The 15,686-nt window shown below is 34.7% G+C and overlaps 1 protein-coding gene across 1 annotated transcript; it reads right to left on the bottom strand.

Moving 5' to 3' along the window:
• Positions 1-14,107: 14,107 nt before the first annotated feature.
• Positions 14,108-14,755, bottom strand: LOC135955604 (uncharacterized). The gene has a single exon (XM_065505958.1). The coding sequence runs from the start codon at positions 14,753-14,755 to the stop codon at positions 14,108-14,110; it is 648 nt and encodes a 215-aa protein (XP_065362030.1).
• Between the last annotated feature and the right edge of the window lie 931 nt (positions 14,756-15,686).

Raw genomic sequence — 15,686 nt, 5'->3', positions numbered from 1 at the left:
ACACCCATTAGGCCGATTTTCAAGTTCTGATAAAAAGCGTTATTTTGTAGCAGAGTGTTATTATTTAATGTTGTTTAGAAATTTAGAAAAAAATTTAAATGTAATTACCTTTCATGTAATTAGAATTACTTTTTTATCAATTACTTGCAATTAATTACCATATACCAATTACTAATTACAGTAATTGGTAATTGATAAAAGCCAATTCCAATTACTTGTAATTGGTATTTGTTGGTTGCCAATTACAAAATGTAATTGGATTTGTAATTGGCAAATTTCAATTACTAATTGCTAGTAATTGGTAATTGAAAAGTAATTGGCAACGCCCAAGACTGGTTTGGTCATACCTACGAATAGGTTAACGGTATTCTACGAAGACAAAAAGTCATATACAAGTAAATATGGATATATTTTAAGTAAAAATGAGCTTTTATTTTAATATTTATCCAAATTTTTTTAATTTTGTTCCTACATTTCTGGTTCTAGTTGCCTGAGTCACGTTAATGGCCTGGCGAATTTTTAATAACTTTTACATTTTTTGACCATTTGTCTCATTTGAACGACAATTACATACACATTTCTATTCTTTTAAATTAAACTGCAAAATTAATTTTTTAATGGCAAAATTTTTACAAAAACTGAAAAAAATGCATTTTTTCCCCTTGTAAATGCATCTCAAAACTTCAGAGGGCTTAACCCCAACCGATTTACCTAAAATTTTCAGGATGATTTTTTTACTAATGTTCACCAAACTGGGGGGTGAGAATGGCCAAAATCCAACTTTGGTTTATTAAGGGCCACCCTAATGAACATGGTCCAGAGATTAAGTAGCCAAATATCGAAAATTGGGCCAATGGTTTGCCTAGGGTTCCTCCATATATGCCGTTTCTAATTATTTGACTGTACACTTCACCTCCTATCATCATCATAACTGGAGAAGCTACATTAAATTGTGGGTCAGCTAACTGAAAACCCGGAAATTCATCCACTATCTTGCCTTCAATTGATTTGGCTGGAGTAACGATCTTGTAATTTTTCCTTATCTCAGCATAAGTCTCTATTGTGGCACTAATGCCATATTGTCCACCAAGTTTCACGAAGCATCTTTCCTTCTCCGCAACCCGAACTCTTCGACCAGAGATACGACGCACCAACTCATCCGAAACGACTGAACATGCAGCACTTGGATCAATTAACACACGTTCATTCACAAATCTTCCAGCGGCTTAATCTTATTATCGCCGTGGGCTTAATCAGTATTGTTTCCCTAATTTGAAGCACTGGCAAGGTCCCAATGTACTCGTTGACGATTCGTTTGGCGTGACTCGAACGGTTAGATTTTTCTCGAGGGCGGGTGTGTCGGTTCTTTGATGAACTCAGAACCAGAGCTTGAGACGTACTGGGTATCTCATCATCATGACCAACGGGCGAACGAGGCCCTCTGGCGGAGTTATCGGACGAACTAGGTCCTTTATTTTCATGCCACGACGTAAACGTTTAGTATTCTTTCGGGCCGACGTACTAGGTCTTTTACCCTTGTGCAATAATGTATGATGCATATCACCACAATGTTTACATTTTCCAGTACTCTCGCAGGTACGCCAGGTATGGTCGTGACTTAAACAGCCCGCACAATATCGATAGATCGATACCAGCCGCATTCTCTCCTCATATTCAACTTGCAAGAACTTCCGGCAGAAACGTAAAGGATGATCTTTCAAGCAGACTCGGCAAACCATTTTCTTTGTCGTACGACGACCTTCAGCATATTTACTAGGCTTGACCATGTTCCTAAAATAAATATAAAATTAAAGCGCTAATAAGTTGGAAGAACTACGAGCTTCACAACTGGTCTTATTATTGAGCCTCGTGCTGTTTATGTAATTTTTCCTACCTAAACGCCATTCATTAGTCGACATGTTATCTTCCTTAATAACTACCATATCACCGACTTGCAGATCTTTCAGGGCAAATTTCCACTTATTGCGTTTTTGGAGATCTTTCAGATACTCATCCTTCCATCTAGAACATAATCGTTGATTTAACGCTTTAAACCTCTGCCAGCGATTTATAACAGAAATTGGACTTTCCAAAACTTCAACTTCTGGGGGAGCAAGTAGTGGTCCACCAGTAAGAAAATGGCCTGGGGTTAAACAATCTAAACATTCAAAACTGTCGGATAATGGGCACAAGGGTCTCGAATTAAGACAAGATTCAATTCGAGCTAGTAACGCAGAGAATTCCTCAAAGGTATATTTTAAACCCCCAGCAATCCTTCGAAAATGGTGTTTAAAGCTTTTAACACCTGATTCCCATAATCCTCCCATATGGGGAGCGCTAGAAGGGTTAAAATGCCATTTAATACCTTGGCGTACATACATAACTAGCATTTACATCGGAACCTACATCACGAAGAAAACAACGAAATTCAGTTTGTAGTACTCTAGATGCTTCAACAAAATTAGTAACATTATCTGAATACATATTCCTAGGACAACCACGACGGGAAAAAAATGCTCCTAATAACGCTGGAGTTGATAAGCTGCTAACGGCTTCTAAATGGATTGCTTTTGTAGCGAAGCAAATAAAAACACAAACATATCCTTTTGTTATTAAACAGCCTCGGCCAGTATAATTCTTAATTTCGAAAGGTCCAGTAAAGTCCACGCCAGTCGTGGTAAAGGGACGAGAGATAACAGTACGAGCTGTAGGAAGTGCTGCCATAATCTGACTGTGTGTCTCCTTTTTCCTAATTGTACATGTCTTACACCGACCAATCACAGTCCTTATCAAGTTTTTAGCCCGAGGTATGAAAAATTGTGTCCTTAATACTCTTAACATTAGCTGATTACCACCATGTAAAGTAATTTCGTGAATAAATTTCACAAGAAGTTAAAAAAAATGATTTAAATAAAAAAAAAAAAAAGTTTAGCAAAATGACAGCTGCTTGGTAATAAAATGGGAAATTTTTCATTGTATTGCAAATTTGGAGCATTGCCAAACGACCTTCTACCATCATTAAACCCTTTTCGTCCAAAAAAGGATTTAAATTTAGTACTTTACTTTTAGTTAAAGATCTTCTACATGAAAGTTCATAATATGCATGGGCAAACTCATGTTTTTGTGTGATTATAATTAATTTCTCTTTTACTAAATTCAATTCCTCAGATGATACCTCTAAAGTAGTAATCCAAAAAGCTCAAGACGGGGTAACGAAATAGTTTTAAGTGGGGCAACCCTAGATTTAGCTATCAGTAAATTTGAATTTATTATACCTTCACCATCATAAACCCGAATATAAATACAAGCCCCATATGCTTTCTCCGAAGCATCACAAAATCCATGCACCTCAAGAGTTGTAGAAGGCTTAAAACCAATCCAGCAATAAATCTGAATATCATTTATTGCTGGGTAATCACAAAGAATTTTTTTTTTTTTCAATTTTATTTTTTATTTATTGTATCTTCATTCATGAACTAACAACAAGTACTTCAAATCTTATATCTAATAATTATAATTTAATTAGTCCAGCCAGTGCCGGACGAAAAATTGTTTATTAATTTAGCTTTTATTAAATTGGCATTCTTCCTTCTATTCTTTGGATTAGGTCTGCTGTGTCCCTCCTTCTTAACCGAGTGTGGCCACGGTTATTTAATATGTTGCGGGCCAGTGGGTTTGGGTGAATTTCAAGTTTTTTTAAATATTTTTCTGCATTTTTCGTGATCTCAGTTTTTACAAGGGGCACGTTTAGATCTTTGTGTATATTCGCGTTTTTGATATACCAGGGGGCAACTGTGATCATTCTTAAAAACTTGTTTTGGCGTCTTTGGATCTTTTCAACATTTGACGCTGAGGCCGTAACACCATATCGGTTTTATGATCATGTTGTAAAGTAGAAGTTTACAATCTAAACTAAGCGTAGTTTCTACCAATAAGCCAATTAATTTGAATTGACTTCAATTTCATTTGAATCAACTTTGCATCTATATGACTTTTCCATGTAAGGCGACGATCGAGATGTATTCCGAGGTATTTCACTTCCGATTGTTGAATTATTGTTTGGTTATTGATATGAATAGGGGGGCATGATTCTCTACGCAATGTAAATGTTATATGGGTACATTTTTGCTCATTGACTTTAATTTTCCATTGTTTTAACCATTTTTCTAATTCAAATATGTGATTTTATAAGTAACGAGATGCTTCTTGAGGGTTTTCATGAATGCTTAGAATAGCAGTATCATCAGCAAATGTTGATGTATGAGTACGATTGTTAGTTGGCATATCAGACGAATATATCAAATATAAAAAGGGTCCCAGGATACTGCCTTGGGGGACTCCAGCTTCAATGGGTTGGGGACTACTTAAAAAGTCTCCTTCTTTAACCTTAAATTTTCGACCAGTTAAATAGCTTTCCAATAGCTTATGTGTGTTTGCGGGTAAATTTTGACTCAGTTTGTATATTAAACCATCATGCCATACTTTATCAAACGCTTGAGAAATGTCAATAAAGAGAGCGGAACAATATTTCTTTTCCTCAAACGCTTTTCTTACAATATTTACAAGTCTATGGGTTTGTTCGATAGTACTGTGTTTTCTTCTAAAACCAAATTGATGATTCGGAATACAATTGTTTTCAATTAACATCGGGTACAACTTGTTCATAAGTATCTTCTCAAATAGCTTTGATATATTGGACAATAGGCTTATTGGTCTGTATGATTCTACTTTTGTGTGATCTTTTCCCGGCTTAGGTATCATGGTAACCAGTGAAACCTTCCATTCTGGAGGATAATATTCAAGGTGTAATATAGCATTAAAAATAAAAAGAATTATTTTTATTGCTATCCGGGGTAGCTCCATAAGCATCTTGTTACTGATTTTATCAATACGAGGTGCTTTCTTGGAGTTTAAATCAACAATAGCCTTTTCGATCTCTCGAATCTCAAAACGTAGGGGTACGACTGCTCCAAAATGGGGTACAACAGGTGGCAACTCAATTGCTTCATTTGATGTTTTCGGTGTAAATACGTTTTTCAAATGATTAACAAACAGATTCCCTTTTTCAGTATCATTTCTTGCCCAACCACCACTTGAATTTCGCAAGGGGGGCTTACATATGACAGGTCTTTTAAGACTTTTTGTTGCTCGCCATAATGAGTAATCCGATTGCGGGGTTGCGTCCAGGCTTTCTAAATATTTATTCAATGATTCTATTTTTCGAAATTCCAAGAGCTTTTTAAGTCTTTTTATACAATCTTTAAGCTTCGATTTGAGTTGGGGGATCTGTGCAATTGCCACTCTCTTCGAACTCTTCTTTTTTCATTTAAGAGCCGTTCGACATCTGCAGAATAAATTCTATTATATCTGATTTGTCGGGGGGTTTGGGTAGCATGTTGAGCAGCCAGTTTGAGATTTTTATCGAAATTGATAAGAGAGTGATCGATGTTTTCTGGTGTTCTTAGCGGTATGTTTTCCGAGCAATGTGTACTGAGGTATTTTTTATATGAGCCAATCAATTCTTGTGCCTGTCATCGCTAAAGTACCAGTCGGGGATACAATTTCTCGGGGGCTCAATAAAGTAACAATAGTGGGTGAGTGATCTGAAGATAGTTCCATCGAGGATTCAACTTGAATCATTTCTCCAGGGATATTTTTCATCACGCTAAAATCAATAACATCCGGTATTTTTCGTGGGTCAGTAGGCCAGTAGGTAGGTTGGCCGCTCGAAATCACATTCAAACCCATTTTAGAAACTGTATCAAACAAAACACGACCTTTAGGGGTAATCAGTCGTGATCCCCAGAATGTGTGCTTAGCATTATAATCGCCAGCAGCCAGGAAAAGGGGGCCTAGTGATTTAAAAAATCTATTATATTGACTTTCTGTAATTGAAAATCTAGGGGGTGAGTATATCGATGAAATCACTAAGTTTCGATGAAAATCTTCAAGACAGATTGTAGTAGCTTGAAGATAATCTTCGCAAAGATCACACATTAAGTAGTGTTTGATTCGAGCTTTTATTAAAATTGCCGAGCCTCTGGGATCTTTGGTATCATATATTACGTATCCATTTATTCGAAATGAACTTCTGGACGTCAAATGAGTTTCAGAAACCAGCATTATATCAATTTGTTGGTTTCTTAAAAAATATTCGAGTTCGTTTTTGTGTTGGCGTATGCCGTTTGCATTCCAGAAACATATTTTCAAACAGTTCATGGCTTATTTAGGATAGCTTGTAATAACATGGATTGCATTTTAAGCATTTCCTGCATCATATTACTCATAGAGTTGGTAAAATTGTTAACCGATTTCACTAGGGTCTCTATTGTAGCTTCCAGTCGACTAAAATTAGAAGTGGGATGTTGGTCTGCAAATTCCACATTGATATTAGGGTTATTTTCTTTTCCTATTGGTGGGTTTTGAGCAAAAGTTGGATTCGTTTTTAGAACACTAGCGTATGAACCTTTATTATTCATGGTTTGCGAGATTTGGGGGTAATGGGTATCAACTAGGTTCTTTGATTGCACAGGATAAATACCGGGTTTCTGTGTTAATGTTCTTTTAACTATAGAATATACTGGGCATCCTCTGTAATTTGCTGTGTTATTTCCGCCACAATTGCTGCATTTTTTACTTTTGAGTCGTTTTTGGATTTATCGCATTGGGTAGAACAGTGCAATTCTCCACACACCACGCAAACAGGGGGTAGTTTGCAATATGCCCTAGTATGACCATATTCTTGACAGTTTAAACACTGGACTGGTCCCGATCTCTTATGTGGCTCTTCTATCGTAATTTTACGATGCAATAAATATTTTAAATTGTAAATTGGGTGTGTTTCATTTTTCTTGAGATTAACATCACCTGGTTCTAGTTCAACTCTAAACATTGGTTGGGGAATTTTCTCGCGATTTCTAATGTTGACTACATTTTTTATTTTAAACTTGTTATGTTCCAAAGCAGCCTTTATATCTTCAGGATCTACACAAGAGTCAATACCCTTAATAACAATTTGAAGCCCTTTGCTACTCTTCAATTGGTATGTGTATAAACTTTGTTTATTGTTTTCAAATTCGTGATTTACCTGTATCTTAGTCTCGCTTATGTTACCTCGCTTAAAAGGTACAACGTAAAAAGAATTTTCTCCGACCAACGAGATTAAATTCTTAATTAGAGCATTCGAATTTTGCTCTCTCAAATAAATAGGAGGGGGTTTGGACGACTTGGGTAATGTTGGGTGGTCAGCTGCTTCATTTTTCAAAATAGAAAATCTGTTTTCGGTAGTTTTCCTATCAATTTCCCTATCTTTAGGAATTTTTGCGGTTGATGCGATTTTTGAGGATCTTGGGCTGCGTCCTCTTTTCAGTACGGTAATGTACCTATCAATTCCCACTTGGATTTGTGCACTATATTTGGGCTGAACATTTTTAGGTATTGCTCCCGTACTATGGTTAATTGGGTTTATACTTACTGTGCAGGTTTTTGTTTTAGGGGGTGAATTATTTAGCATACCTTCAGGCGCTACTAAAAGTTTTCTTTTGGTTACCATATTTCCATCAACAGCTGTCAACGGCAAATTTTCTTTTGTTGTACAAACACCTTTCGTAAACAAAGCGGGGGATAATGAACGAGCTCGATCACTTTGTTTGGCGGTCAAATACAAGCTGTCATCAACTCTTGTATTTTTGTTTTCTTTCGAATTTTCTTCAACATTCACAAACACATATGCATTTCTGCCGTTCATGCTAAGCCTGCGCTCACTATGATTACCACTTGAGAAACTCATAAAGAGTATTCTCTGTTTATTTTTTTGCACTTGTGCTCTTTATTGGTGGAAAAAAGAAAACAAACACCAGAACGAAAATAATAAAAGATAACTTTAATTGGCACTTTTAATATTATATTTTATGACTTAATCAAAAAACGATTGTATATTTAAATATAATTTCGCGTCCATTCGCGTTAAAGATATATATATTCTTTTTTTTATATTTAATTTATTTTTAGCAGTCAATATCATAAAAAAACGAGATATTTGCGGAGATAGAAAAAAACACGTCCGTTTAGCTTAACTATACGCAGTGTACAAATAAATTGTGTCAATTTTATTAAGGCAGCCTCTGAAATATCATCATCCCATTTAGTTTTTTCGCTCCATATTTGTTGCATTAGTATTTTTGCTGTTATTACTATTGGTCCTAACCATCCAGCTGGATCGAAAAGCTTAGCAATAGTGGATAAGATCTCCCTTTTTGTAAATCTTTCTTTAGAAGAGATTGCGGAAGTGGAAAAATAAAATCTGTCAGTTTTCGCATTCCACCGTATACCCAAAGTTTTAGCTACGCTTTCGTCATTAATTTCCAAAAAATTTTCATTCAAAAGATCTTCTTTCGAAATACCTTGAAGAATTCGCTCATTATTTGATGTCCATTTCCTCATAGAAACCCCAGCGGATGACAAAGCTAAGATAAGTTGATCGCGAGCTTTTACAGCTAAAGAAAGTTCATGCGCTCCTGCCAAAGCATCGTCCACATACATCATGTGTCGTAAAATTTTGGATGCTAAGGGCCATTTATCTTCTTCTTCTCCTTCAGCTAATTGAAGCAACGTTCTAATTGCCAAAAAAGGTGCACAATTAACACCGAAAGTAACGGGTTTCAACTCATACTCTTTTAAATCTTCACTCGATTTTCTGCGGAACACAATTCTCTGCAATTTTGTTTCTTTAGGATCAACTAAAATTTGGCGATACATTTTCTCAATATCACCATTAAAAACATACCGATAAAAGCGCCATGTTGTTATCAACAACATCAAATCATTTTGTAAAATTGGTCCAGGGTACAAAATGTCATTAAGGATTAAGCCAGAAGAACTGCGGGCAGAAGCATTAAAAACCACTCTTACTTTTGTTGAAGAGCTTTCAGGTTTAAAAACTGCATGGTGTGGCGAATGCCCTAAATATCATATTGTGATATACATATTGTGGTTTGAACGGTAACGAAACCATATATCGTCCCTGAGGAGTTCTTCTCACATTTCTTTTGAAATGATCTTCACAATATTTATCTTCAGGCGTAATTGAAGAAAATTGTGGTGGCTCTTCCAAAGTCCAAAATTTCTCAAGCTGTTTGTCCAAACTGACATCCGTGTAATATGAAACGGCAGTGGTGTAAACTTCTTGTCCAGTAAGACTAGAAAGGGGACCCGTCAAAATCCAACCAAAATGGGTTTCTTGAGCCATCAAATTCCATATTAAATTTTTCCTAACACCATTGAGCATAATTCTAGGATAGTTATCACCACCAATCAAAATATCAATTATGACAACTTTTTGCAAAATTTGGATCTGCTAGTTCTAAATCCGATAAGGAGAACTTGGACACGTCCACTGAATCCACGGGTAGTTTACCAGTTAATTTTGGCAAAACAAGACCATTTGTCTCCAATCTAAAACATGAATCTTTAACAGAGCCCAGAACAAACGAACATTGTTTCTGAACAGATCCTGCTAATGCATCATTCAATCCAGATACTTTAGCGCTGATGTTACTAATAGGCAAATTAAGCTTTTTCTGCAGTCTTTCCGAAATGAAAGTAGCATGAGAACCAGAATCAATCAAAGCTCTAGCAGAAAAAACTTCACCACGGGATAAAATAGTTACCATGCCGTTCCCAATAAAACTTGTGGTTTGGCAGTTGCAAAACAATTTTGGATTGCTTGACTCTGTGTCGCTGCTTGACTGGTACTTGTCTTTCTTGGCTACTATCACTATTCGATGAGCTCGTAATTTCCCGGTGTAACATAGTATTATGTTTCAATTTACATATTAAACAACCATATTTACTACCACAACTATACAATTTATGGCCACTACCTAAACAATTGATACAGAGATTGTTTTTCTTAACCACCAAAAACCTTTCCCCGGGATTCATTTCAACAAACTTTGAACACAATGCATGATTTTTACATTTATTTTTCTATAAAGTATCAAATATTTAGTTGATTTTTATTTATTTTATTTCCTTTAGTTTGATTTAGAATTTATTTAGATGAAACTTTTTGTACTCCATTTGATTTTTCCGAATTAGAATCTGAATTAGTATCAAGCTTATATTCGTCTAAAAATAAGTGGAACTGGAATGTAGAATTGGCAACAATATGCACTAAAGGGTTAATAGATGGTTCATTGAACACAGAGCACAGGATTGTTTCGAGACCTTTGCTTGAAAAGTTCTAACCCTTTCACCAGAAAATTTCTTGTTTGCAAATAATCTCTTGTCGATTTATTTCTAGAAGAATGTCCAGAATTCTCCAAATCTGTCTTTATTTGACCAACATTCCTTATGTCAAAAACTGTTTCCAAAGACTGAAAACGATCGGTTAAAAATGCGTCCATTTGAGACCATTTAGGAATCTCCTTTTTATTTCTTACATTTTGTTCCCATAATGACAATGTAAGAACAGGCAAATTTATGGAACAAAGATATACAAAAATTGGGTCCCAAGTCGAAATATCTATGCCGTGTAAATTTAGGACAGAAATGCAATTATTTATATCCCTTTGTAGCCTTTTTATCTCTTTTGAAGTTTCAGTTTTAACGGGCACAAGATTAAATAGAATTTTTAGTTGGCTATTCGCTAAAATCCTCTTGTTTTCATAAGCCTCAGTTAAATTCTTCCATACGTTTGTAAATCCTTCATTTGTCAATGGGGAATCTTTAACAATTTCCAGTGATTCACCAGAAGTAAACTGTCTCAAATAAAACAATTTTTCAATGCCAGTTAGATCATCACAATTAATGTAAACTGCGGTGAACATATCCCGAAAAGATGGCCATGATTTATAATCGCCTTTAAAAACCTCCATCGTGCATGGTGGCAATTTCATATGATGGCTTGTTCTATTATTCACCACAGTAGCTGAAGCTTCGCCAGATCCTTGCCCATACTGAGTAGAGGTATGAATCGATTTATTAACAAAGGATTGCGACAGCTCACCCATTAGTGCAGCCACAGTAATGTAGGCCAATCTACATTCTTTAAAAAGTTGTTTTGCTTCATCACAATGATCATCAGAATCTAACATGGATTTACTTGTAATAAAAACCTCATAGGCAACTTTTACCTTCTCCCATAAAGATTTAAATTCTTCCTTCTGAATGTCTACAGTAAATGAGTTCTTATCTTCTTGTGGCATTTCGTTATAATCTTTCTCAAATTCGAGAAATAACGCTGCCGACAAATTAATATCAAAAAATACTATAAAAAGAGACTCGTTTCCTTCTCAATAATACCAAAAACTTAATAGAAACACTATTGTTTCAAAAAAGTCCAAAAATTTTCGAAGTTTCAAAAAGAACCAACCAAGAAATATTAACAATAGGTCTAGAAATCCAAAATCGTAGTGAAAACACCAAAAACTTTAAATGAAACACTATTGCTTCACAAAAGTTTCAAAAATTATAGAAATTAAAAAAAAAAAACAAAACAAGAAATCTCAACACAAAGAGTAAAAATTCTTAAAATTACACAATAAGTTTTAAAAAATGTCTTTATTTACGAAAATTTTCCAAAAACGTAAACGAAAATCTAAAAGCAACTTGTTTGTTTCTCTAAAAAGTTGCCAGAAACTTAAATAAACACTCTGAAACAAATTTCCAATAATTTATTTCAACAAATAAAGCAAAACCTTAAAAATGTTCACAAAAAGTTTAAAAAATTGTAGTGAAAACACAAAAAGTTTTACTTGAAAATCAAAATTTCCCAACACCAAGAAAAAAGACTTATAATTTTATGATGTTATTCAGAAAAAGATTGTAGATTAAACAAAAAAAAACAAATTTGTTAAAAAACCTTTAGCTTTAATGCCGGAGGAATATAAAACAAATCAAAGGAACTTATTCCTTTGCGTAGTTAAAATTATGTTTAGTAATTCCAATATTCTCATATATTATTCCGAATTTATAAAAATGTTCCTTTAAAGGCAAAAAGAATGCTTAAAATTCGGTTTAAAATTACGTAATTTAAAAATTTTTAAATTTGTACACTTAAAATCTGTTTATAAATTATATTTTAAGCTATTAAATGTTTATAAATATGATTTATAAAGGTCTGCCTAATAATGGTTTATAAACCTGTTTTAACCTTCGCTTTACCAATACCCACCCGGGTGACCACATCGATTTTATTGGTTTAATATTTTTTTTTAATTTTGTTTCGATTTATATGAAATTTGTACTCACTGAACAAATTCTAGAGTTCTATAGAATTTAATAGAACATTTTAAACTTTTTATAAGGTTTTTTCAATTTTTTAAAATTTTGTTCGTCGCATATATTTATAGAAGTGTAGTGTCCCCGGGTGGGTATTGGTAAACCATGTACATAAAAAACCTTTGGTAAAGCGAAGGTTAAGCGATTCTTAATTTAAAAAAAAACCAATGCAACTAAAGAAAATGATTAACATTTAGGCTTACCACTTGAACATTGAAACCGAATTGCCGGCTGGAAAAGTCCAATAGGAATGCCGCTTTTGTTGACACTGTTCTTGTTGTTGTTATTATTGTTTATATTTCTTCCAATGCTAAAAACTAAAACTAGTTTTTTTCTTTTTTGTTATATGATTTACTATTTTTATACTTTACTTTAGCAAATAGACAAAAACAACCAACCAAAGATATAAGAATGAAAAATGATATCTCAATTATTATTTTTTCGAATCTATTAAAAAATAAAATAAAAAAACAAATGCACCAGAATTTTTCAATTAAATGCCAACGTTAAACAACACACTTTTTAATGTGCCCTTTATCTCCGCCAGTACCGGTTTATTAGGATCTAAACAATACGATACTTTTCCCAAACGTAGAAAATCTACAGTCCGAAAGATGTTGATGTTGACTGGATGGTTGGCCTGGCTGATTGCGTGACTGGTTTTCTTTTTGGTTGAGATAGGTTTGATGTTTGATGGTTTCCACTAAAGTTTTTCCTTTATAAATTCAGCATAAAAATTGTATTTACAGCTTTTTGTATTTTCTGTTTGTATTTGTATTTTCTGTTTGTTTTTTACTTTTAATTAATTATATTTTAAGCACAAGTTAATTATTGGCACATGCTGTGCGAATTTTTTTCTTCTTTTATTTATATACAAGTAATCAAAACGTCAAAATATTGACATCTGTCATATGAAGCCAGTGTTGTTGAGCTAAAAACAGTACGACACTCAAGACACTTCCTTTGTTTAGTGTTGATAAAAATACTGATTTACTTTTAGCTAATACACAAACCACCATTGATAATGCAGATAACACTACATTACCTTATTGATGTACGACTAACAAAATAAATGTTTTGTTTTTGGTAGAATTTTATATTCTAACCAAAATATTAAACAAATAAAATTAAATATCACCTCTTTCTATATTTCCACAAAATGTGTCCCACCAAAATATCCGGTTCGAAGGACCAAATGTTAAGCCACCAATTTAGCTTTCACAGTTTTTTGTGGGACCTGTAAAAGTTTCTATCAAATTTCCAAACAACTTGATAAAACTATAAAAAAGAGGGTTGATTTTAGACACAACAAATTGTATGTTTTTATTGTAAAAGAAAACACTTTCCTTTCTTTTTATGCACCTTTAGTTGTACAATATTTAGGTTTTTATTATCAAATTAAAAACCGATTCGATATACATAATTCAAATTTAAGAAAATTTAACTTTACTTTACAAAGTTCAAGCAACGAATGTTAAAAAATATAAAAAACTTAACGAGAAGTTATAACTTGAAAATAGTATATGATTAAAACTAGCGCCCTCTCAAGGTTAGTTCACAAGGATGAATGTGGCACTACTTATGACGGGCAACCAAGGGTGGAAGTACCAGTTTAATAACTCCAACATGAACAAATGGTAAATGAAAAAATGCGCCAAATTCCTTTTGGAATTGAGTGACTTCATCGATGGAATTCTCCGCACTAACTCCAATCACAGCCATGTCACTACCTTTGGTCACATATTTGCAGTTATTTGATGGATTTCACGGTATGGCAAGATTCGACGTTGATATGTGCTTTGAATGTTTTGGAGAATAGTGGCGATTACGGAACAATCCAACGGTTATCAATTTGAATGTCCTGCTGATTCAATTTCACCATTGTTGATCTTCCATAGTCCGCAGTTGAACGGCGACGATACAGTGGGTAACCATCATTTCCGGTAATTGTCTCAGCTACTAATGGTCGTGGAAAACGCTTCGAACATTTGCCGTCGACCATACACGGAGAAAGGATATTTAATGATCCACAGGGACCATGAATCATGTTTTTAGTAACAACCTCGTGCAAGCCTGGATCTTCTACTTCATCAGGAATTTCAGCTGATATCACATCATCGATTTCACTCGGTCTTATCTTCTCAATCAACCAAATGAGGATATGTGCTTGTGGAAGTCCGCGTTTCTGCCACTCTACTGAATACATCCAGCATCGCGTCTCGCCGAACACGCGATACTTCACAATGAAATCCATCAGTGATTTTAATTTTTGTTTGAAGACTCTCGCGGTGACGTCATGGCGATCGATGGGTGATTGGCCAGGAAATAATTCTTGCCGAATTTCTATCCACTGTGGATTGCAAGTGAATGTTATGAATAAATCTGCTGTACCGTAGTGTCGATCGTAGGTTATGGCATCCTGAGCATATTCATGGCGCGGACTTCCGACGTACGTTGCTGGGAGTATCGTCATCCGGCCGATATTGTGTGCGTTTCCGTCCACATTTATGGCATCTCGAAGGTGTATGTACTCTTCGGAACGCAGTTTTTTCTGGTTCAATCTAATGAATGTCAATCTTTCTGTTTCTATTTTTACATACATATCTACAGCTTATTGGTGGAAAAGACGACGACATTTCAATATGTGATTGTCCTCATTTTCACGAACCATCAGTCGAAATGCATAATAGTTCATTGTACTTACTTTTTTGTTTGTTTCAGCGCCTGTACATTAATTTTCGCGTCAATAAAATTAATTAATCTTATAATAGAGAAAATATAGATTTGATATTCACCTGTAACCGTCTTCACCTTGCCAAAATATGATTGGATATTGTAACGCATCATATGATCAGTGCGTTTCGTACACACGCTGCTGCTGATTATTTCGTCGATGTAGAACGATATCACGGGATTCCAAATTTTCATCAACGACGACAATGGCGACATCATCAATTGTTGGTGCATTGAAACGTCTTGCGTGTTCTCCCGTAGGAGTCTTGTCGGCTCTGATAACAGTTTTGTGATTATCAGAGGGCATGCGGTCTAGTGCGGTTTTGAACAATGCAATCAATTGATTGTTTTGATGGAAAAAGGTTTGCAGTTGCTCAACAAATTGGTCTTTTTACCGAACCGTTGTATGCACAACGCTGTTCTACTTCTTGTGGAGCATTGCCCATGAAGTAAATCTGCAGAAATTTATAGTCAGCACCCGGAACTGGCAATAGCGAACCTGCTCGATGATATATTTGGTCTTGAATCTGTAATGTTTAATTTACATAAGTAAACAAAATAAAATGCTGTAAGTAGTGAAATTACCTTGAAAGTAGGCAAGAAATTATCCCGAATCACATTTGTTGCGCCAAATGAAGTCATTTGGAAACAATTGTTGTAATTCTGGATTT

Source organism: Calliphora vicina, chromosome 3 (genome assembly GCF_958450345.1).
Source record: "Calliphora vicina chromosome 3, idCalVici1.1, whole genome shotgun sequence".
Classification (NCBI taxonomy): Eukaryota; Metazoa; Arthropoda; class Insecta; order Diptera; family Calliphoridae; genus Calliphora; species Calliphora vicina.
Note: the sequence above shows the minus strand (reverse complement) of the source record. Positions and strands in the feature narration are given on the sequence as shown.

Bases quoted from the DNA above. Each gene is read 5' to 3' on its own strand.
- LOC135955604 (XM_065505958.1), bottom strand. From the start codon at position 14,755: ATGACGATACTCCCAGCAACGTACGTCGGAAGTCCGCGCCATGAATAT.